Source organism: Palaemon carinicauda, chromosome 1 (assembly GCF_036898095.1).
Source record: "Palaemon carinicauda isolate YSFRI2023 chromosome 1, ASM3689809v2, whole genome shotgun sequence".
NCBI classification, from domain to species: Eukaryota; Metazoa; Arthropoda; class Malacostraca; order Decapoda; family Palaemonidae; genus Palaemon; species Palaemon carinicauda.
This window is the reverse complement of record NC_090725.1, coordinates 145,153,997-145,177,311: the sequence shown is the minus strand read 5'-3', so window position 1 is coordinate 145,177,311 and position 23,315 is coordinate 145,153,997. Positions and strand designations below refer to the sequence as shown.

Here is a 23,315-nt window from a genome sequence, read left to right as displayed (position 1 = left end):
TTCAGCCCCCTGGGTGGATCGCTGGTTCTCATAAGGAAAGCGGACATAATGAAAGTACAGTATTCATTGTAGTCAGCTTCCTTATCAGGTACGAACCCCTAAGCTTGTTTATTAACTCTTAAGTAAAATTCCAACAATGTTGCCTGTCTCTAACCTTCCACCAAGGGTGTCAATCAGCTATTTATATATAACCACCGGGTAAGTTTAATGTTGAAAAATGATATTTTCATTATAAAATAAATTTTTGAACATACTTACCCGCTGGTTATATAAACTTTATTCCCCCCCTCCTCCCCTCTAGAGACATTCTATGGGTATGGAAAATCTGGGGATTCATGGAATGGTTCTGTGTATCTCGCGTGAGAGCGCTAGTGTACACCTGGCTACTCTATCTGCGATTGCCGCGAGTTTTGAATTTCTGCAGGAGGTCAGAGACTAAAGCTATTCTTATATAACCAGTGGGTAAGTATGTTCAAAAATTCATTTATTCCATAACTGAAATACAAACCACGCTATTTACATGGGGTAATTACTTCGGCGTATCTGAATGACGAGCCATAAGAATTTTAACGAGGGTTTACTACCCCTCCGCTAGTTAGCGGGGGGTAGGGAGTGGTAGCTTGCTACCCCTCCCCCCTCACACACAGTGCATGCTCCACTTTACTTTTGGCTCGGATGGCGAGCGGATGTCTCCGCTCCCATCCTCGCTTGACGGCCATTAATGTTTTGTCTTTTAACTTACTTTTTCTTATACTTAATATATTTAAACATTATTGATGTTTATATATATTCTTGTGTATAGAATATAGTAAGTTTCCTATCTTCCCTTCTTAGCCTTTTTCTGGTCCTTGGGCGGTTATGCTCTTGGGGCTGAGCGACCGCCCTTGTAACTTGCTCAAGGGGCTGAGCGGTTGCAAGGCTGGATCATGGTACTAGCGACTATGCTCTCGGGGCTGAGTGGTCGCTTCTGTAGCTATGCTCAAGGGGCTGAGCAGCTGCAGAATCAGTCTTGTGACCTCTCTCGTTCGCGAGGGAGGCCGCACTAAGGGCTCCTTTTCGGAGGATTGCTCCTTATGGTCTCTTCTACGAAGTGTCTCCTCCCGTTCGCGTGAGAGGACACTTATAGAGACTCCTCTCCGGAGGATTGTTCCTGTTTACGTCAGCTGATCCTACGGCCCTTAGGGGCACCATCACCAGACTCTTCTACGAAGTGTTCACCTCTCTCGTTCGCGAGAGAGGCCACTCATAGAGACTCCTCTTCGGAGGATTGTTCCTGTTGAAACAGCTTGCTGTTCAGTCACTAACACTTCAGTGTTTAGTGACAGGGAAACTTCGGTTTCTCGTTTCTCTTGACCCTTCGGGGTCTCGTAACATTAGTTACGCAGATCCCTCGGGCTCTCGTAACTTTAGTCACTACTACACTTCGGTGATTAGTGACAGGGAAACTTCGGTTTCTCGTTGCGCTGACCCTTCGGGGTCTCGCAACTCAACCCTTCGGGGCCTCGCTTCACAGGCTACATTAGACCTTTGGTCTCTCGTGCCCTCAGTGGACCTGCTGACCTGCCGTATCCGTTCCTGGCTGCTGACGCGCTTTGGGCGCCTACGCTCCCCGTTATCCAGCGGGCTCCATTCCCTCCGGGGCAGAAGAGGCTTTCTCACATCGTGAGTAAGTCCCTTAAGCGCCAGGTATCCCCTGCGCGCCAACGTTCTTTTGCGCGCTAGCGCTCGGCTGCTGTTCCTGAGACTGCCTTCCAGAGACATCCCGTTCCAGAGGCTGCTACCAACGTTCCCTGCGCATTAGCGCACATCGTTGGAGTTCCTGAGATAGTGCACAGGCGCTCACCAGCGGTTCAGCCTGCGGTGTCTCCAAGTCTCTTCTACGAAGGACACCTCTCCCGTTTGCGGGAGAGGTCCCTCACAGAGACCACTCCTCGGAGTGTTAAGCAGTACTTCCAATTGATCGTCGGCTCTCTGAAGCAGACTTGCCTGGTCCTCTTCAGGGGATGCCCTCCCTTTAGGGACATATCCCAGTTCCTGATCTACGAATTAGCTGATCCTTCAACCTAACGCGCGCGCGCTCTCTCGCCGACGATCTTCTGTTGCACACTAAACGCGCAAGGGCCGACGATCTTCACTCGCGCGTAAGCGCCGAAGATTCTCCGCGCGCGGGATGGTTTCCCGCGCGCGATCTTCAAGGTCCGTCTGCGCACGGGAAAACCGCGCGCGATCGTCGAAGATCGTTAGCCGACGATCTTCTGATTCACGCCAGGCGCGAAAGCGCCGACGATATTCATAACGCGCGTTAGCGCCGAAGATCGTTCCGCCCGCGGGATGGTTTCCCGCGCCCGATCATCGAGGTTCGTCCGTGCGCGGGATGGTTACCCTCACGCGATCATCGCGGATCGTCCGCGTGCGGTTTTCCGCTCGTCCGCGCGCGGGATGGGTCCGCGTGCGGGATGGTTGCCCGCGCGCAATCATTGCGGATCGTCCGCGCGCGATCGTCGGAGATCGTTCGCACGCGGGCGCCGAGGGGTTCCCGCGTGCGATCGCCGACTATTTTCTCTTGCGCGCGAACGCCGACGATCTTCGCACACGCGTAAGCGCCGAAGATCGTCCGCGCGCGGGCACCAATGGTTTCCCGCTCACAATCACCGACGATCTTCTCTCGCGCTAACGCCGACGATCTTCGTACGCGCGTAAACGCCGAAGATCGTCCGCGTTTATTTCTTCCGCGCTCGGGATGGTTTCCTGCGCTCAATCACCGACGATCTTCTGTCGCGCACAAGCACCGGTGACCTTCTGTCGCCAAAGATCGTCCGCGCGCGGGATGGTTTCCCCCACGCAATCGCCCACGATCTTCTTTTTCGCGCAAGCTGATACGCTCACGCGAGTACGTGTGCGCGCTAGCGCGAATATCCTGCTACGCACGATTCATTCACGCACTACCCAGAATTGGGCTTTTCGCACGATCACCAGCGTGATCGGCGCACCGATCTCCAACACGATCACGCCCGAATTACATTAGGGATTCTGGCGGTCAGGCCACCATCGCGTTCCCCTCCCCGCAAGCGCAGAGCAGCGCCCTCTCCGGAGGAGGGTGGTTTCCGGACAGGTCTAAGGACGCTTCTCCCTTCATTGCAGATTCTCTACAGGCGAACCCTCGTGTGTCTACTCCTCCAAGGGATCGAATGATCTCCTTCCCTCCAGAGGGACTATCTGACAGCGCGACGGTCAGTCAGCAACCCTGGTTGGACACCGTTGTCAGAGCGCTTACGCAGGCTATGAAGCCTGTGCTGTCTGACTGGGGTCGCTAATCAGTAGCAACTTCTTCCCCCCATGAAGAGGGAGAGAGGAATCCCTGACGTGGTATCTCCTCCAAGGACTATCCTGTCTCTTCGCGAATCCTTACGCAGGCTCCTATCCCTCCTCAGACTTCCTCCCCCTCCCCTGCAGATGAGCATTACCCATCCCCGCCTCATCCTGAGAAATCTTCTCGTACGGAGGGGGCGAAAGCCTTACACCCTTCATTGCTGGAGTCCTGTTTCCCTCCTAAGAGGGAACCGAAGGCCCAAGTCTTCCGCAAGGACCCGACAGGAACCAGATGGACCCTTGGAGAATGTCTGCAAGTCTCCCCAGGAAGAGCCTCTGGGGATGGGAGACCTCGCTGCCAGTCCAGCAGGAGGAGAGCTCCAGGGGTCAGAACACACGTTCTGGCAGGTCCTGACCCTCAGGAGGAACCTCAAGGGGACCCCAGACCCAGAGATTCCTCCTCGTGAAAGGGAAGGATACGGTCCTGGACCGAATCTTCGCCACCCAGGTACTCCCTAGGGCCAGTGCAGCTTTGCCCTGGTCTCAGGGAATGAAGAGCGCCAGAGACAAGGCCGAGGGCCAGCTCTCTGAGCTTGCCTCCTTCAATAGATCCAGTGTGGGTAACGAGCCCCTCCCTCCTCCCTAGGTAGGGATCGGTAAAGGAGCAGGCCCTCCTGGCAGAAATCCAGACCATGTTGAAGAAACGCTCCCTCCAAGAGGTTGTGAATGGGTCCCCAGGCTTCTACAATTGACTCCTCCCTGTGAGAAGGCATCTGGAGGCTGGAGACTGGTCATCAACCTCTCGACACTGAACGGGTTTGTCAAACAGTCTCTGTTCAGTATGGAGACGGCAGACACGGTCAGTCTTGCAGTGAGACCACAAGACTTCATGTGTACACTGGACCTGAAGGACGCGTACTTCCAAATCCCGGTTCACCCGTCTTCAAGGAAGTACTTTGTATTTTGCCTGGAAGACAAGATATACCAGTTCAAGGTGCTGTGCTTCGGTCTCTCCACAGCACCTCAAGTGTTCGCCGAGGTGTCCACTCTGATCTCTTCATGGGCTCACAGGATCGGCATCCGTCTCCTCCGTTTCCTGGGCGACTGGCGGATCCTAGCAGACTCAAAGGCAACCCTTCTTCGCCATCGGGACAAGTTTCTCGGACTTTGCCAGTTCTAAGGATCATGGTAGTCCTCGAGAAGTCCTCTCCGCAGCCCTCTCAGTGTCTGGTATACCTAGGCATGGTCATAGACACCAATCTCCACAAAGCCTTCCCTTCAGACGACAGGATAGCAAGGCTGAGGAAGGTCGCGAGACCTTTCCTCACACGAGAAGAACTTCCAACCCAAACGTGGTTACGTCTCCTCGACCATTTCTCCTCCCTGGCCCGTCTGGTTCCCAACAGTCGCCTCAGGATGAGTTCTCTCCAGTGGCGACTCAGGTCGCGGTGGAGTCAGAGACACGACTCCCCGGACACCTTGATCCCTATGGGACAACCGGAACAGACGGACCTCCAGTGGTGGGTAGCAGACGAGAATCTACGAAAGGGAGTGGAGCTTCTCGTCCTCCTCCCAGACTTGAATCTGTTTTCGGACGCATCAAAGAAAGGGGGGGGGGCCACGTTCTGAACCACAGGACCTCAGGCCAGTGGTCAGAACCAGGAAAATACCTTCTCTAGACCTACTAGAGATGAAGGCCGTGTTCCTGGCACTTCGGTAGCTCCACCAAGCCTGGCAGACTACTCTGTGGTTGTGAGGAGCGACAACACCACAGTGATGGCTTATATGCTCAGACAGGCAGGTACTTTTTCAGAACAGCCATCCCATCTTGCAGTAGAGATACTGAGATGGCCCGAGTTCCTCTCGATCACCCTAGCAGCTCGCTTCATTCCGGGCAAAGGAATGTGCTCGCCGACAGTCTGAGCATTGCGACACAGATACTAGATACCGAGTGGTCTTTGGATCCTCAAGTAGCCTTCAAAGTCCTGACTCTGTGGGGTTCCCAACTGTGGACCCGTTCGCTACAGCACTGATCTACAAGCTCCCGCTGTACTGCTCCCCGGTCCCGGACCCCAAGGCCCTCTGGTGAGATGCCTTCCAACAACGGTGGGACAACATCGATGTGTTCGCCTTCCCCCGTTCTGGCTGATGAGGAGAGTACTCTACAAGACCAGAGTTTCGGTCAGTCTCTCAATGACCTCCATAGCTCCGCTAGGGTATCTCGCAGAATGGCTCACCAGACCTTCTGTAACTCCTTACGGAGCCTCCGAGGGAACTCCCTCCACGTCACGGGTTACTCACGCAACCACATGCCAACATGCTCCACAAAGCCGTAACTTTGCTTTGACTTCACGCCGGAAGACTATCCAGCATCTCCTCAAAGAGAGAGGATTTTCGCAACAAGTTGCGAACAGGATGTCTGGACTCCTGCGCATGTCTTCCGCAGTAGTCTACCAGGCGAAGGGGCGAGTTTACTGTGGTCGGTGTCGTGGAGAGGGTATCCCTCCACACGATACCACTTCCAGCAATAGCGGAGCTCCTCGTGTATTTGCAGGATGAAATGTGTCTTTCAGTTTCGGCAGTGAAAGGCTATCTCTCAGCCTTAAGTCTTGCCTTCAGGCTCATAGGATAGACATTTCTTCCTCGCTGGAACTCTCTCTCCTCATACGAAGCCATTTTCTCTCCTGTCCTCAGTCGGAAGTGAGACCTCCTCCTTCGAACGTGGTTCGAGTCCTCAAGTCTCTAAAGAGACCTCCCTACGAACCACTACGTAAGGCTCCAGATCACCACCTTACCGGGTAGACAGTGTTCCTGCTAGCCTTAGCCTCGGCCAAGCGAGTCACATGGTCTCTCATACGACATCGCCCATTCAAGGGGATAGGGGGAGGTAACGTTCAGGTTCGTCTCTGAGTTTTGTTGCCAAGACTCAGAACCCAGGAGTGCCTGACCCGCGGTTCGACTCTTTCCAGGTTTCGAGTCTCCGTCCTGTAACAGATGACCCAGACCATCTCTTACCTTGCAAGTAGGGAGTCTGAGGTTGCGTCTTAAGAGAACAGCTGCAGTTCGTCCCCAGGTTCAAGCCTGGTTCGTGGACACTGGGAAATTGAAGAAAAGGGTCACCAGGAATACTGTACCATCTCGGCCTGGATTCGCAAGGTAATACACCTGGCCTTGAATCCTGACCCTTCTCCGTCACATCGCCCTAGAGCGTATGATGTCAAGGGCGTAGCTATTTCCCTGCCCTTCATGAAGTATCATTCAGTGACGCAGGTCCTGCAAGCGGGGGTGTTGAAGCCTCAGACCACCTTCACAGCCCACTACCTGCAAGATGTGACCCACAGGAGGCTCGATACATTTTCTATCAGCCCTGTGGTGGCTTCACAACAGCTGGTCTAAACCTCGGGCTCCTTAATGGACAAGTAGCAGAAGGTTGAGGGCATTGTTACCCGGTGTTAGTCTGCATGAATGAAAAGATCTGTCTGGCCCTTATTCTTTTCTTCATCCTCTCCTCCCTTGGAGAAAGCAGCATCCTGGGTTCTCTGCACAGCTGACTTCAAACCACTGCAGGTAGACCATGCTTCCTTGTGTTCCTAGTATTAAGTGTAATACTGTCATGTCCCCATACCCTGACGAGGTGGTATTGGGAGAGTCCTAGCCTAGATTTCCTTCTGAGGAACTCCAGGTCAACTTCCTAGGACGAGTCACTTTTCACCTTCGCACACACCTTACGTAGGCCGCGGCAGTTTCACAACCGCTAGCGAGGAGCAGGGATTCCCTATTGTCCGAGTACTTAAACGCTCGATTATGGAATCCCCGGGCAAGCCAAAGCCTGTATGGCAGGGACTTACCACCCTTCCTAAGGGTTAAGTCACCTCATGTAAATAGCGTGGTTTGTATTTCAGTTACGGAACAAATGACAAATTCGTAGATAATTTGTATTTTTCCTAACTATACAAACCTTAGCTATTTACACATATTTGCCCGCCAGCCCTGTCCCCCAAGATAAGTCCTACCTCTTACTAAAGTGGAGTATTCTCCGGTGTGTGTGAGGGGGAAGGGTAGCAAGCTACCCCTCCCTACCCCCCGCTAACTAGCGGAGGGGTAGTAAACCCTCGTTAAAATTCTTATGGCTCGTCATTCAGCTACAGTACGCCGAAGTAATTACCCCATGTAAATAGCTAAGGTTTGTATAGTTAGGAAAAATACAAATTATCTATGAATTTGTCATTTTATTATGAAAATATAATTTTCTTACAAATTCTCAGAAAAACTTTTACCTGAACAGTCACACTGCTTATCTCAACACACATCAAGGTTTAGCAAGGTGTAGGGACTCCGCATATTTGGTACCAAACTATTCAAGATTAGGATTCCCCGGGTAAAGCCAAAACTCCAGATTGGCAGGGATGTCCACCCTCCTAATGGGTGAGTCACCCCTAATACATAGCGTAGGTTCGTATTCCAGTTACGGAACAAATGACAAATTCGTAGATAATTTGTATTTTTTTTTAACAAAACAAACATTTAGCTATTTATACAAACTGCCAACCCTATCCCCTGTTAAGTCCAACCTCCAAGCAAAGTGAGCTCAATCACAGGTGTGTGGGAGGTAGGGTTAGTGAGGTCCACCCCCCTTACCCTCCCACTAACTAGCGGGATGGGTAGTTAACTCTTGCTGAATTTTAATGGCTTGCCTCGTCCTTTCAGCTTCGCCGAAAGTAATACACCTAATAAATAGCTAAAGATTTGTATCGTTAGGAAAAATACAAATCATCTCCGATTTTGTCATATTGTGATAACAGAAGACAACTTTGTGATCCTACCGGCCCGCTTCATTCCGGGCATTAGAAATGTGCTAGCGAGCGGGCAACCTGAGCAGAGCGAATTAGATATTGGGTTCCAAGGGATCTTTGAATCATCTAGTAGCCAATAAAGCCCTGTCTTTGTGGGGTTCCCCGACTGTGGACTTGCTTGCGACCTCCCAAATTTCAGGCTCCCTCTCTCTGCTGCTCCCCAGTCCTGTATTCCCAGGATCTCTGGCAAGATGCATTCCAACAACAGTGGGACCACATCGACGTCTACGCCTTTACCACCGTTTTGGCTGATGAGTAAAATCCTCAACAAGACTACAATACTGTATCCAACAATCCTTCCTTGACTTATAGTTTCGCTATGGCATAACGCAGAGTGGTTCCCTGACCTCATGCAGCTCCTGGCGGAACTTCCGAAAGAGCTCCCTTCAAGACACGATCTACTCAAGCAGCCACACGCGAACATCTTTCACAAAGCCATAGCTTCGCTATGACTTCATGCCTGGAGACTATCCAGCACCTCACTCAGAGAGGATTTTTGCGACATATTGTGAAGAGGGAAGCTAAAAGCTTCTGACAATCTTCGGCTTCAATCTACCAGGCTAAGTGGACTGTCTTTTGTGGTTGGTGTCGGGGAAAGGGTATCCCTCCCCTCGATGCCACTACTATGTTCTAACAATAGCGGAGTTCCTTGTGCACCTTCGGGAGGAAATGCTCTTCTCAGTTTTGGTGGTGAAAGGCTACCACTCAGCCTTGTGTCTGGATTTTAAACTGAAAGGAGTAGATATTTCCTCCTCGTTCGAACTCTCTCTCCTCATACGAAGTTACCTGCCCTAGTCAGAGGTTTGACCTCCTTCAGTCCCTGAAGGGTGCTCCTTATGAACTATTACGCCAGACAACAGATCGCCACCTCACTTTGAAGACGGTGTTCCTACTCTCCATGGCTTTGGCTAAAAGAGTTAGGGAACAGCTTGGTCTTTCCTATGACATTGCCCATGCATGGGGATGGGTGTAGGTAATCCTCAACTTCGTCCCTGAGTTTATGGCTAAGACCCAAAATCCGATAGTATTGTATCCTAGATTCGGGCCCTTCCGGATTGAGAGTCCTTGTTTCGTAACCAATGACCCAGATCAACTGTTACCATATCCCTTAAGGACTTTGAGGTGTTACCTCAAAAGGACGGCAGCAGTTCATCCCCGAGTGTTGGCACTCTTTGTCTGTATGGGGAAGGTCCAGAGGAGGGTCACAAAGAACACCATTGACTTGACAATGAATCCCGACCCTCCTCCAACATGACGACCCAGAGCTCACGACGTTAGGGGTATTGCAACGTCCCTAGCATTCAAGGAGAACTATGTGACGCAGTTACTACAAGTGGGTGTGTGGAAGCGTCAGACAACCTTCACCGCCCACTACCTGCAAGAGGTAACCCACAGGAGAATGGAGACTTTTTCCCATTGGTCCTGTGGTGACTGCAGAACAGGTTGTTTAAATACCTCAATATCCTTGATGGACAAGTAGCAGGGGGTTAAGGGTTAAGGTTACCTGTGATTAGGCTGGGGTGAATAAGTAAGAATGACTGGCTCTTCTTTTTCTCTACTTTCTTCTCTCTTGGAGAATGAGCACCCAGGGTCCTCAGCAAAGTTTGCCTCACCTTTTGGCAGATAAACCCTTTCCCTTGTGTAACCTAGTATAGAAATAATGCTTGTTGGGTCTCCATTATCTCTTGCGAGGGATATGGGGTAATTTCTATGGTACTCTCAGAAGATTCCTATGGCTCGGAGAACTCTTACCTGGACCAGTCACACTGCTAGCATCACAGGCACACAGCTTGCGTAGGTCGCTAGTCGGGCACAGCATGATATTTTAGCAAGGTGCAAGGGTGGCTACCAATTTCAAGCTAAGTTCGTACGGAGAAAACCCCATGTCAATGCCAAAAAGCCAGTTGGTATGGACTTCCAGCCTCCTAAGGGTTAAGTCATCTTTTTATAGTTTATTTTGGAAATATCTGTTTTAATGTTATTGTTTTTAAATTATTTATTTTAATTGCTCATTACTTTTTATATCATTTATTTATTTCCTTATTTCCTTTCCTCACTAGGCTATTTTTCCATGTTAGAGCCCTTGGGCTTATAGCAGCTTGCTTTTCCAACTAGGGTTGTAGCTTACATATACCAAAGGCACTTCCCCCAATTTTGGGGGGTAGCCGACATCAACAAAGAAACAAAACAAAAAGGGGACCTCTACTCTCTACGTTCCTTCAGCCTAACCAGGGACTCAACCGAGTTCAGCTGGAACTGCTAGGGCGCCACAGCCCAACCTCCCACATTATCCACCACAGATGAAGCTTCATAATGCTGAATCCCCTACTGCTGCTACCTCCGCGGTCATCTAAGGCACCGGAGGAAGCAGCAGGGCCTACCGGAACTGCGTCACAATCGCTCGCCATTCATTCCTATTTCTAGCACGCTCTCTTGCCTCTCTCACATCTATCCTCCTATCACCCAGAGCTTTCTTCACACCATCCATCCACCCAAACCTTGGCCTTCCTCTTGTACTTCTCCCATCAACTCTTGCATTCATCACCTTCTTTAGCAGACAACCATTTTCCATTCTCTCAACATGGCCAAACCACCTCAACACATTCATATCCACTCTAGCCGCTAACTCATTTCTTACACCCATTCTCTCCCTCACCACTTCGTTCCTAACCCTATCTACTCGAGATACACCAGCCATACTCCTTAGACACTTCATCTCAAACACATTCAATTTCTGTCTCTCCATCACTTTCATTCCCCACAACTCCGATCCATACATCACAGTTGGTACAATCACTTTCTCATATAGAACTCTCTTTACATTCATGCCCAACCCTCTATTTTTTATTACTCCCTTAACTGCCCCCAACACTTTGCAACCTTCATTCACTCTCTGACGTACATCTGCTTCCACTCCACCATTTGCTGCAACAACAGACCCCAAGTACTTAAACTGATCCACCTCCTCAAGTAACTCTCCATTCAACATGACATTCAACCTAGCACCACCTTCCCTTCTCGTACATCTCATAACCTTACTCTTACCCACATTAACTCTCAACTTCCTTCTCTCACACACCCTTCCAAATTCTGTCACTAGTCGGTCAAGCTTCTCTTCGGTGTCTGCTACCAGTACAGTATCATCCGCAAACAACAACTGATTTACCTCCCATTCATGGTCATTCTCGCCTACCAGTTTTAATCCTCGTCCAAGCACTCGAGCATTCACCTCTCTCACCACTCCATCAACATACAAGTTAAACAACCACGGCGACATCACACATCGCTGTCTCAGCCCCACTCTCACCGGAAACCAATCACTCACTTCATTTCCTATTCTAACAAATGCTTTACTACCTTTGTAGAAACTTTTCACTGCTTGCAACAACCTTCCACCAACTCCATATAACCTCATCACATTCCACATTGCTTCCCTATCAACTCTATCATATGCTTTCTCCAGATCCATAAATGCAACATACACCTCCTTACCTTTTGCTAAATATTTCTCGCATATCTGCCTAACTGTAAAAATCTGATTCATACAACCCCTACCTCTTCTAAAACCACCCTGTACTTCCAAGATTGCATTCTCTGTTTTATCCTTAATCCTATTAATCATTACTCTACCATACACTTTTCCAACTACACTCAACAAACTAATACCTCTTGAATTACAACACTCATGCACATCTCCCTTACCCTTATATAGTGGTACAATACATGCACAAACCCAATCTACTGGTACCATTGACAACACAAAACACATATTAAACAATCTCACCAACCATTCAAGTACAGTCACACCCCCTTCCTTCAACATCTCAGCTTTCACACCATCCATATCAGATGCTTTTCCTACTCTCGTTTCATCTAGTGCTCTCCTCACTTCCTCTATTGTAATCTCTCTCTCATTCTCATATCCCATCACTGGCACCTCAACACCTGGAACAGCAATTATATCTGCCTCCCTATTATCCTCAACGTTCAGCAAACTTTCAAAATATTCCGCCCACCTTTTCCTTGCCTCCTCTCCTTTTAACAACCTTCCATTTCCATCTTTCACTGTCTCTTCAATTCTTGCGCCAGCCTTCCTTACTCTCTTCACTTCTTTCCAAAACTTCTTCTTATTCTCTTCATATGACTGATCCAATCCCTGACCCCACCTCAGGCCAGCTGCCCTCTTTGCCTCACGTACCTTGCGCTTTACTTCCACATTTTTCTCTCTATATTTTTCATACTTCTCTTGGCTTGGCTTGTAATAATGATAATAATAACATAAATAGCAAAGGTTTGTATCAGTATTGGAACAAATAACAAAATTGGAAGTTAATTTGTATTTCTTCCGTCATTGAATACAAACCAACGCTATTTATTGGGGATGTTACTTTTGGTGAAGCTGAAAGATGAGCCATTAGATTTTTAGCGAGGGTTAACCACCCACCCGCTAGTTAGTGAGGGATGAAGGTTAGTAGCTACCTCGCTTGCTCAAACACCCTGGCTGTGAACCCAGTTTGCTTTTGGCTCGGGTGGAGAACAGACGTTGCCGCTCTCCCCCATCACCAATTATGGACTTGCCATTAATAACTACAGTACATTCATTAAAGATATTTTACAACATTTGTAAATAAACCAGTTGTATCATAAATTGTGCAAGATACTGCTGAATGGGCTTGTCAGCATGCTGAGATGCTACTTTTGATGTACAGTGGAACCTCTACACACGAACATATCTACATCCGAATTTTCCAACACCCGAAGTATAATTCGAGCAATTTTTCGACTCTACACCCGATTTTTATTTCGACACACGAAGTAAGCAGTTTTCGTCGTGCCGGTTGTATCTGAATTTTTCGACACGCGAAGTACAATTCGAACACGTTCCTACTCTACACCCGAAGTAAACAATACAGTAACCGTACGCGTAGATGGTACTCATAGTGCCGGATGTATTTTTTATTTCCACCGATAGAAGGCAGCACTTCGACCTCGGAGGGACCCTCAATTAGCGTGGCTTGGGTCATTCCTCTGTTCTCGTCGGCTTCGTGTGGTTGTGCCCTGTGCGTTCTGCTATTAACTGTATTTTAATCGTGATTTTTTACGTTCATCCTTTTACGGTTTTTTACGTAAATCATGGGTCCTTAAAGGCTTAGTTTCGCAAGTGGTAGTGGTAGTGGTGAGAAAAGGAAGAAGGAAATGCTTTCTTTAGAAGTAAAGCAAGAGTGAACTTGCAAAAGAATATGGCCGAAATATGTCGACGATCTCGACAATCTTGAAACAGAAAGAAGCCATTAAAGCAGTGAAACCTCCCAAGGGGATCACCATCATTTCAAAACGTCGTAGCCCTGTCATAGAAGAGATGGAACACTTCTGCTAATCTGGATCAAGGATAGAGAGATTGTTGGCGACACCATCACCGAAACTATCATCTGCGAGAAGGCGCACGCCATCTTCACTGACTTGAAGGAGGCGAGCTCTGAGGGTGATGCTGGGGAGAGTTCAACCGAACGTTCCTCAGACGATTTCAAGGCATCTCGTGGCTGGTTTGAAAAATTTAAGAAACAGTCCGGGATTCATTCAGTTGTTCACCACGGAGAGGCTGCTAGTGCGGACACAAAGGCTGCAGCTGACTTTGTGAAGAGCTTTGAAAGGACCGTGCAGGAAGAAGGCTACGTAGAGCAGCAGGTGTTTAATTGTGATGAAACCGGGCTGTTTTGGAAGAAGATGCCCAGTCGAACCTACATCACCGCCGAAGAGAAGAAATTGCCTGGGCATAAGCCAATGAAGGATCAGTTGACTCTTGCCCTATGTGCCAATGCTAGCGGGGACTTTAAAGTCAAGCCCTTACTGGTTTACTATTCAGAGAACCCTAGGGCCTTTAAGGCACACAATGTGGATAAGGACCAGCTTCATGTTTTCTGGCGATCCAACTCAAAGGCCTGGGTCACTAGGCAGTTTTTTGTCCAATGGGTTAACCAAGTTTTCGTTCCTTGTGTGAAGAAGTATCTTCATGAGCAGAAATTGCCTTTAAAGTGCCTGCTATGCCTTGACAATGCACCCGCTCACCCCCCCGGACTTGAAGATGATATCTTTGAAGAATTCAAGTTCATAAAGGTGCTGTATCTTCCACCGAATACCACCTCTATCCTCCAGCCCATGGACCAGCAAGTCATCTCGAACTTCAAGAAGCTCTTCACCAAGCACCTATTCAAGCAGTGCTTTAATGTCACGCAAAGCACAAACTTAACTTTGCGTGAATTTTGGAAAAGCCACTTTAACATCGTGCACTGCTTGAAGATCATAGATCAGGCTTGGGTGGAATTAACTCAACGAACCCTCAAGTAGTGGCCTGATGCAGTTTCTCCCTGAGATTTTGAGGGTTTTGACCCCGAACCTGATCCTGTGGTGGGTGCAGCGGAAGACGTAGAGGAAATCGTCTCCCTTGGCAAGTCCATGGATCTGGAGGTCGACGCAGATGACATCACGGAACTCGTTGCCGAACATCACGACGAGCTTACTACAGGGGAGCTCAAGGAACTCCATGCTATGTCTGAGCACATGAGTGATGACGAGGAAGGGATCGAGGAGGTAGAACATGTGTTAGGTTTGGAGCAAATAAAAGAGGTGTTAGGAAAATATGAAGACGTGGTCGACTTCATCGACAAATACCATCCAAAAAAATTGCAGGTTTGTCGTGTAGTTGCGCAGTTCGATGATGTTTGCCTAACTCATTTTCGAAACATTCTGAAAAGCCGTGCCAAGCAACTTTCTATCGATAGCTTCTTCAAAAAACTACGAAGTGAACTCGTGATGAAGAGGAAGGAAGTGGTTCAAAGAAAACGGCAAAGAGTGAAGAGAAAAAATTTCAATCAATTTCAAGTGTAGGGAGTGAAAGTGATTAAAATTAATCATCCCCCAAAAAAAAAGAAAATGTAAAAAAAAATATAAAATAAAAAAATAAAAAAAAATAAATAAGCTAAGTTAGGTTAAAGTTCACTTAGTGTAAGTTAGAATAAGTTACGGTAGTGTACGTTTATCGTAGTCACCCTCTCTACCTCCTCGCCGCCCGTCCGTCTCCTCTCTGTGTAGCAAGACCGACACCTGCGCTGGACTTTCTAAGGTAAAGTGACGCTAAAAACCCGTTTCTTATTTATTATTTCTTTATAATTATTCTTTTTTACATGTCTGTTATCTAATTTAGAGTGCATATTGTCATGTGTAATTATGTGTAGTAATTTATTAAGGAATTATCATAGGTTTTTGGGCCCAACCACGGATTAATCCTATTTCAATGTATTCTTATGGGAAAATTGGTTTCTACATCCGAACATTTTTTACACCCGAAGTCGGTTGTGGAACGGATTAAATTCGTATGTAGAGGAACCACTGTATCATTAACTTCAATGAATATTTTGAATTTGAATTTTTTCAATATTAAACTTACCCGATAATCATGTAGCTGTCAACTCCGTTGCCCGACAGAATTCTACGGAAGGGATACGCCAGCGATCGCTATACAAGAGGGGGGTGTACTCACAAGCGCCACCTGTGGCCAGGTACTGCAGTACTTCTTGTTGACACCACTTCAATTTTTCCTCTGTCGTGCTTCCGGCAAGACGTTCATGGATACGCTTATAATTTTGGAGTCTTGTTCACGGTTTTTGGTGAAGTATTGCTCTAAGATTTCAGCTTTCGCTATTCAGGAAGTTTTATTATTAGCTTAGCTAACTTTTGGAATTAATTTGATTAATTATGGTGACGAAGAGAGTATGAACTCTCTTTCACCTTTAAATGGCCGACCCTTCCCTTAGACGGTAGTGTTGGTGTCTAAGAGAGTATAGACTCTCTTTCTTAATTTTGCTTAACAAAAGTTATAGATTTATTTTATATCTCTCCGCCTTTTATAGGCCTCTTCGATTAACTTCCTTTTATTATAAACTTATTAAAATTAATTTTTATATTTGTTTATATTCGACCTTTCCTAATAGTAGGCGGTCTTTTCTTGGTACCGAAGTTAATTAACATTGAGCCCGTCATTTCGGTTTTACCTGTTAACATATTATGCTATTTTAATGTTTTTGAAAGAATTTCTTTGATAGTCTCGTACTGTTTTCAAAGTTGAACTAACGTTTTGTTTTGTCTCTGCAGTTGTTGACGTTCAGAACGTTCAACTTGCGCTCTATCGTTACGATAGAGAGAGAATTTTCACGGTGTCACGTTGCAGTAAGAGTAACCGTGTCTAGCGTTTTGTTCATTCTTTCTTAACTTAATGGTTTTAATTCTATAAAGGAACTTTTCATTTTGGGAAATATTTTCCTTTAACAATAATATGTTTTAACGATATATATGATTGGGCTCTTCTCTCAGGTTCTAAGTCAAGAGAGAGAGAGAGAGAGAGAAATAGAGACGGAGGGAGAAAGAGGAGGATAAACGTTTCGTTCAAGCGAGTAACGTTGTTATCGTTTTTGCTCTTCTCCCTAGTCTCTTTAGGGGAAGAAGGTAAACGTTTCTAGAGTTTAGTCTCTTTCCAGCCACTGAATTATTTATCTTTCATTAGATTTTTCTGTTACATTGTAATTCTGTTTTCGCAATTACTAACTTTTGACAAAGGATAGAATTGCGTGTTTCAGGTACAAACCACTTAAAGTTTCGAGTTCAGTGAAATAAGTGCAAACAGAAAATCAAAAGTGATAAGTGATTAGCGCAAAGTGTGTCAGTGTTGTGCGTGAGGGTACTTCTGTGCGTGCCAGTCGTCCTCCCAGTCCGGGACCTCTTGCAAGCTCCCAAGCCCAGGGGAGAAGCAATGTCGAAGGGCAAAAGGGTTCGGCAGGCCTTGATCGGCGCACAGAAGTATCCTCGGTGGTTGCGGGCGTGTCTTACAAGACCGTCACTCCCACCCGCAGACGATTGAGCCCTTATTTTGCTCGTCTGCAGAAGAAATTTCGGGGAGAAAACGCTGGTCTCAGGTCTCAAGACCTCTTAAACGTAAAGTCCAGACCTATGCCAGACGTACGAAGTTAGAGTTCAACAACCCGGATGCAGTCATTGGGTTAGCTCTGACTCTCCTCAGTCATCAGGTGACTGCACACCTCCTTAGAGAGGTAAGGCGATGCCTCAACAGACCTCATCTTCTTTTAAGGCTTTGCCTCAACAGACCTTATCGTCTGTTGATCCCAAGACGACTTTGCTGCAGTCCATGCAGTCGCAGCTTGCGGTCTTAATGCGTGAGTTTCAGGCTGAGAAGGTTACACCTCCTCCTGCGAACGCTCCGCCTCTCCGCAGTCCAGTCTGCCAGGCGTACGAAGTTGAGGTTCCTCAGGCTACCTTACCGCGTTCTGAGTTGCCAGTTACCAGCGGTATGCAGCAACCTCCGCCTCCTCCTGCGAGAGCTCCGCCTCACCGCAGTCCAGTCTGCCAGGCGTACGAAGTTGAGGTTCCTCAGGCTACCTTACTGCGTTCTGAGTTGCCAGTTACCAGCGTTGTGCAGCAACCTTAACCTTCCTTAAGGCAACCTCAGCAATGGGAGCAGGAGTCTTATGCCTTACTTCCTCCGCTTCCGCTTGCGGTTCCACCAGCGAGGCAACAATCTCTTGAGGTACGACAACCTCTTCCATCAATGAGGCAGCCACCTCAGCACTCGCTGCAGCGACCTAAACCCTCCTCAAGGCAAGAGTCTCAACTCCTTAGGCTAGCACCTCAGGAACCTCAACTCGCGAGACAAGAACTGCGTTCTGCGCAGCCGCTACCTAAACTCTCGCAGCTCACACCTCAGGAACCTTAACTCGTTCCTCAGGAACCTGCTACTGCGCATCCGCAATCCTTACAGCAAGCGCAACTCTTGAGGCAGCAACCTCATGCTATGAGTCAGCCACCTCAACGCATGCATCTGCCATTTTTTCCTCAACTTGAGCTTCTTCCCATTCAACTTGGGAATAACAAATGACAATAATAACACCTCATTACTTTCATAACTTGCATTTGTAATCATATACATGTATGCCTACACAAACATTATGATAATGGAGGTTATTTGTATTACTTATATAAAAATATATATGTATTCCTTGCAATATATTTTTAACAAATCGCAAAATATGGCAAAAATATGTTGATATTAACCCCATGCAATCATGCATGAAGTAATGCAGTGTTGCCAACAGGGCGAGTTTCCCTTTCCTGAGGTGAAGTAGATTATAGTACATTTAGTGTAGCTTAATTCTACGAGTATCATGCCAGCTATCAAATTCATCAACAAAACAGTCTAAATCAATTCCCTCGCCACGTGCACTTTCAATGGACGGTAATACGATATTACTCACTCTAGCACTGGTCATGGAATTTCTGAGAAATGTTACACGCCATGCAACACGCTCTGCTTACCTTACAGCATGCTCTGCATACAGCATGCTCTGCATACAACATGCTCTGCATACCTTACCGCATGCTTCTCAGTCACACATCTTTGGTTGTTGCCAACTCACTAGACTGTCAAGCAGTTTCATAACGTTGCCTTCTAGTCTGCTGCTTTTGCACCAGTGAAACCCTCACTGAGAGAACTTAGCTTTTCTCGGATATGGTCCCTGTAGATGAGAAAGTGCTTTTCTCCCTCCTTCTGATATTCCCTTGAGGACTCTGTCATTTGGAGAGGAGCCTTTAGCTGCGTAGCCTCCTATGGACTTTTATTTAAGCATAACATGCTCCCAGGGAAGGTAATGGTTCCACTTCAGTCGCTAACCCCGTCTGTTACCACACCTACTCCCATAGACCTTGAGCTGGGTTGCAAGACATGCAGTCCAAGCTTAGTCCTTGTTAGAGGATTTTTTTGTTTACGGAGTCAGTGTGTCACTGGGAAGACGTTCAACAACCAGCAGAAGTGACTTGTTGTGACGCAGTGCGGCAACCTCAGCAACCCGATAAGGAGTTGTCTGTACGACCCAGACAGTCTAGACAGCTTCGGGTTGTCACTGTACTTCCTCGCTTCCCCATGGTTGACAGTTCACAGACTGTGCAGCAGTACCATGATCTTGTGTCCGGCTCCGTCAGACGACTGGCTTTTAAGAGCTCCCACAAGTTGTCGCTGTCTGGAGATTCTCAGATGGACTATGGATCTGACCAAGGAGCTGGGCCTCCTGGTCAATTTTGAGGAGTCTCAGCTCGTCCCATCCCAGACCATTGTCTCCCTGGGTATGGATCTTCAGAGTCGAGCTTTTCGGGCTTTTCCGTCGGCCCCAAGGATCTTCCAAGCCCTAGAATGCATCCAGAGCATGCTGAGAAGGAACCGATGCTCAGTCAGGTAGTGGATGAGTCTAACAGGGACACTTTCATCGCTGGCCCTGTTCATCGTGTTAGGGAGACTCCACCTCCCCCCCTTCAGTATCATCTAGCTGCTCACTGGATAAAGGACATGACGCTAGAGACGGTCTCAGTTCCTGTTTCCGAAGAGAGGAGGTCTTCTCTCGCGTGGTGTAAGAACAGCTTTCTTCTCAAGGAAGTCTATCTTTGGCTGTTCAGAAACCCGACCGCCTTCTCCTCTCGGACGCATCAGACACGGGCTGGGGTGCGACTTTGGACGGACAGGAATGCTCGGGAACATGGAATCAGGAACAAAGGACACTTCACATCAATTGCAAGGAGTTGTTGGCGGTTCTTCTGGCCTTGATAAACTTCAAGTCCCTCCAGCTTAACAAAGTGGTGGAGGTGGACTCTGACAACACCACAGCCCTGGCTTACATCTTCAAGCAGGGAGGGACTCTTTCGTGAAGTTGTTCTAGATCGCAAGGGACCTCCTCATCTGGTCTAAAGATCGAAAGCTCACGCTGGTAACGAGGTTCATTCAGGGCGGTATGAATGTCATGGCAGATCACCTCACCTGGAAGGGTCAGGTCATCCCCACAGAGTGGACCCTTCACAAGAATGTTTGCAGCAGACTTTGGGCCCTGTGGGGTCAGCCAACCATAGATCTGTTCGCTACCTCGATAACCTAGAGACTCCTGTTGTATTGTTCTCCGATTCCAGACCCAGCAGCAGTTCACGTGGATGCTTTTCTGCTGGATTGGTTCCATCTCGACCTGTATGCATTCCCGCCATTCAAGATTGTCAACAGGGTACTTCAGAAGTTCTCCTCTCGCAAAGGGACACGGCTGACGTTGGTTGGCTCCGCTCTGGCCCGCGAGAGAATGGTTCTTAGAGGTACTGCAATGGCTGGTCGACATTCCCAGGACTCTTCCTCTAGGAGTGAACCTTCTACGTCTACCTCACGTAAAGAAGGTACACCCAAACCTCCACGCTCTTCATCTGACTGCCTTCAGACTTTCGAAAGACTCTCAAGAGCTAGGGGCTTTTCGAAGGAGGCAGCCAGAGCGATTGCCAAAGCAAGGAGAACATCCACTCTCAGAATCTATCAGTCTCAAGGGGAAGTCTTCCGTAGCTGGTACAAGACCAATGCAGTTTCCTCAACCAGTACCACTGTAACCCAGATTGCTGACTTCCTGTTATATCTAAGGAAAGTAAGATCCCTTTCAGCTCCTACGATCAAGGGTTACAGAAGTATGTTGGCAGCGGTTTTCCGCCACAGAGGCTTGGATCTTTCCACCAACAAAGATCTACAGGACCTCCCTAGGTCTTTTGAGACCTCAAAGGAACGTCGGTTGTCCACTCCAGGCTGGAATCTAGACGTGGTCCTAAGGTTCCTTATGTCATCAAGATTTGAACCTCTCCAATCAGCCTCTTTTTAGGACCTCACATTTAAAACTCTTTTCCTCGTGTGCTTGACAACAGCTAAAAGAGTAAGTGAGATCCACACCTTCAGCAGGATCATTGTTTTCACATCTGAAACGGCTACATGTTCCTTGCAGCTCGGTTTTTGCTAAACGAGCTTCCTTCACGTCCTTGGCCTAAGTCGTTCGAGATCCCAAGCCTGTCCAACTTGGTGGGGAATGAACTGGAGAGAGTACTTTGCCCAGTTAGAGCTCTTAGGTACTATCTAAAAAGGTCTTAACCTTTACGAGGACAATCAGAAGCCTTATGGTGTGCTATCAAGAAACCTTCTTTTCCAAGTTCTAAGAACTCAGTTTCTTACTATTCAGGCTTCTGATTAGAGAAACACATTCTCATCTGAAGGAAGAAGACCTTGCTTTGCTGAAGGTAAGGACACATGAAGTGAGAGCTGTGGCTACTTCAGTGGCCTTCAAACAGAGCCATTCTCTGCAGAGTGTTATGGATGCAACCTATTGGAGAAGCAAGTCAGTGTTCGCATCATTCTATCTCAAAGATGTCCAGTCTCTTTACGAGTACTGCTACACCCTGGGACCATTCGTAGCAACGAATGCAGTAGTAGGCGAGGGCTCAGCCACTACATTACCATAATCCCATAACCTTTTAACCTTTCTCTTGAATACTTTTTATGGGTTGTACGGTCGGCTAAGAAGCCTTCCACACCCTTGTTGATTTGGCGGGTGGTCAATTCTTTCTTGAGAAGCGCCGAGGTTAAAGGTTGTGATGAGGTCCTTTAGTATGGGTTGCAGCCCTTGATACTTCAGCACCTTAGAGTTGTTCAGCCTCCTAAGAGGAACGCTGCGCTCAGTAAGGAAGACGAACTTATTTAAGGCAGAGTAATGGCTCAAGTCGACTTCCTTACCAGGTACTTGTAATTTCATTGTTATTTTGAATAACTGATAATATGAAATACGGGATACTTAGCTTCTTGATATACATGTACACTGGTTTTCACCCACCTCCCTGGGTGTGAATCAGCTACATGATTATCGGGTAAGTTTAATATTGAAAAATGTTATTTTCATTAGTAAAATAAATTTTTGAATATACTTACCCGATAATCATGATTTAATTGACCCACCCTTCCTCCCCATAGAACCAGTGGACCGAGGAAAAATTGAAGTGGTGTCAACAAGAAGTACTGCAGTACCTGGCCACAGGTGGCGCTTGTGAGTACACCCCCCTCTTGTATAGCGATCGCTGGCGTATCCCTTCCGTAGAATTCTGTCGGGCAACGGAGTTGACAGCTACATGATTATCGGGTAAGTATATTCAAAAATTTATTTTACTAATGAAAATAACATTTTTTGTTGAAGAAGAACCTGTTGTCATATAGATATACAGAAATGTCTTCTGAACCCGAAATCATCAACAGCAGAATGCCAGTAAGACTCTCTAAAGATTTTGGTTTCTTGTTCATACTTAACTGGCATAGTGCTCTGACATCAAATGTGCTAAACTTTACACTGGTGTACAGGAGTCTATCCTTCCCCTACTTTTGCATGTTTCTAGAAAGCAGACAACATCAAATGGATAACAGAATAGCAGTCTCTTAAGTTTGATGAGTCAATTATCTCCCATCTAAAGATTTCTCCTATACTGTACTGTATGAAATAGTGAGGTTTGTATTCATATTGAAACAATCTGTAGAAATTTTTAAAGTAAACTTAATTTTTCCTAGATATGCAACCCTGAAGTTTTTTATCATAATTTCACTTCTAACTCTCTCCACAATTGTCCCTGTAGCTAAAAGAAAATGTGAGAGTAAGGTGAGGTTAGTGGGTCTAAGCTTTCCCAATTCCACATGTAATGAAATTATCTTAACAAGCTTTAATAACTAAACCAGCTTTCGTCAAAGAATAATCTTATCTAAATCACTATCACTACGAGTTTGAATACCTAAGAAGAATGTAATTTAGAAAATCAGTAGTGTATACAAGAGTATATATTTACCTTTCCAAGATGAAAGATACTGAATGAATACAGGTATGATTATTAATATTTTAGTATATTGTTTTAACTTAATCTGGTTGTTTCTGTATCGTTTACGTGTATTAATAAATATACTTCTATTGTCCAGGGATGTTATAATGTTAGGACAGAAGAAGACAGCCAGGAGTAATGGAGGCCTGCAGGGTAAAAGATGGCTTCAGCACCATATTTTTTCAATCAAGACGCTCAGTTTGGTTGTCCTGGCTGTTCAAACATCAACAATGGTTTTGCTTTTACGGTACAGTCGCACTTCAGCTTCTGGAAACCACCAACAGTATATTATTACCACAGCTGTTTTGTTGTCTGAAATTCTTAAGCTAACATTATCACTTGGCTTCTTGCACATAGAAACAGGTAAGAAAATTTTGGTAACGATTTTGTATTTAT

General features: G+C 46.9%; 1 protein-coding gene across 4 annotated transcripts in view; it reads left to right on the top strand.

The window, feature by feature from the left end:
* The window catches only part of LOC137652381 (UDP-N-acetylglucosamine transporter-like), a 188,722-nt gene that overhangs the window by 19,200 nt on the left and 146,207 nt on the right, over positions 1-23,315 (top strand). For all 4 annotated transcript variants that reach the window (XM_068385772.1, XM_068385789.1, XM_068385766.1 and 1 more), the window contains exon 2: positions 23,017-23,282. In XM_068385772.1, the coding sequence (XP_068241873.1) occupies positions 23,027-23,282 (256 nt within the window). In that variant the 5' untranslated portion in view covers positions 23,017-23,026. The remainder of the gene's footprint in view (positions 1-23,016; positions 23,283-23,315) is intronic.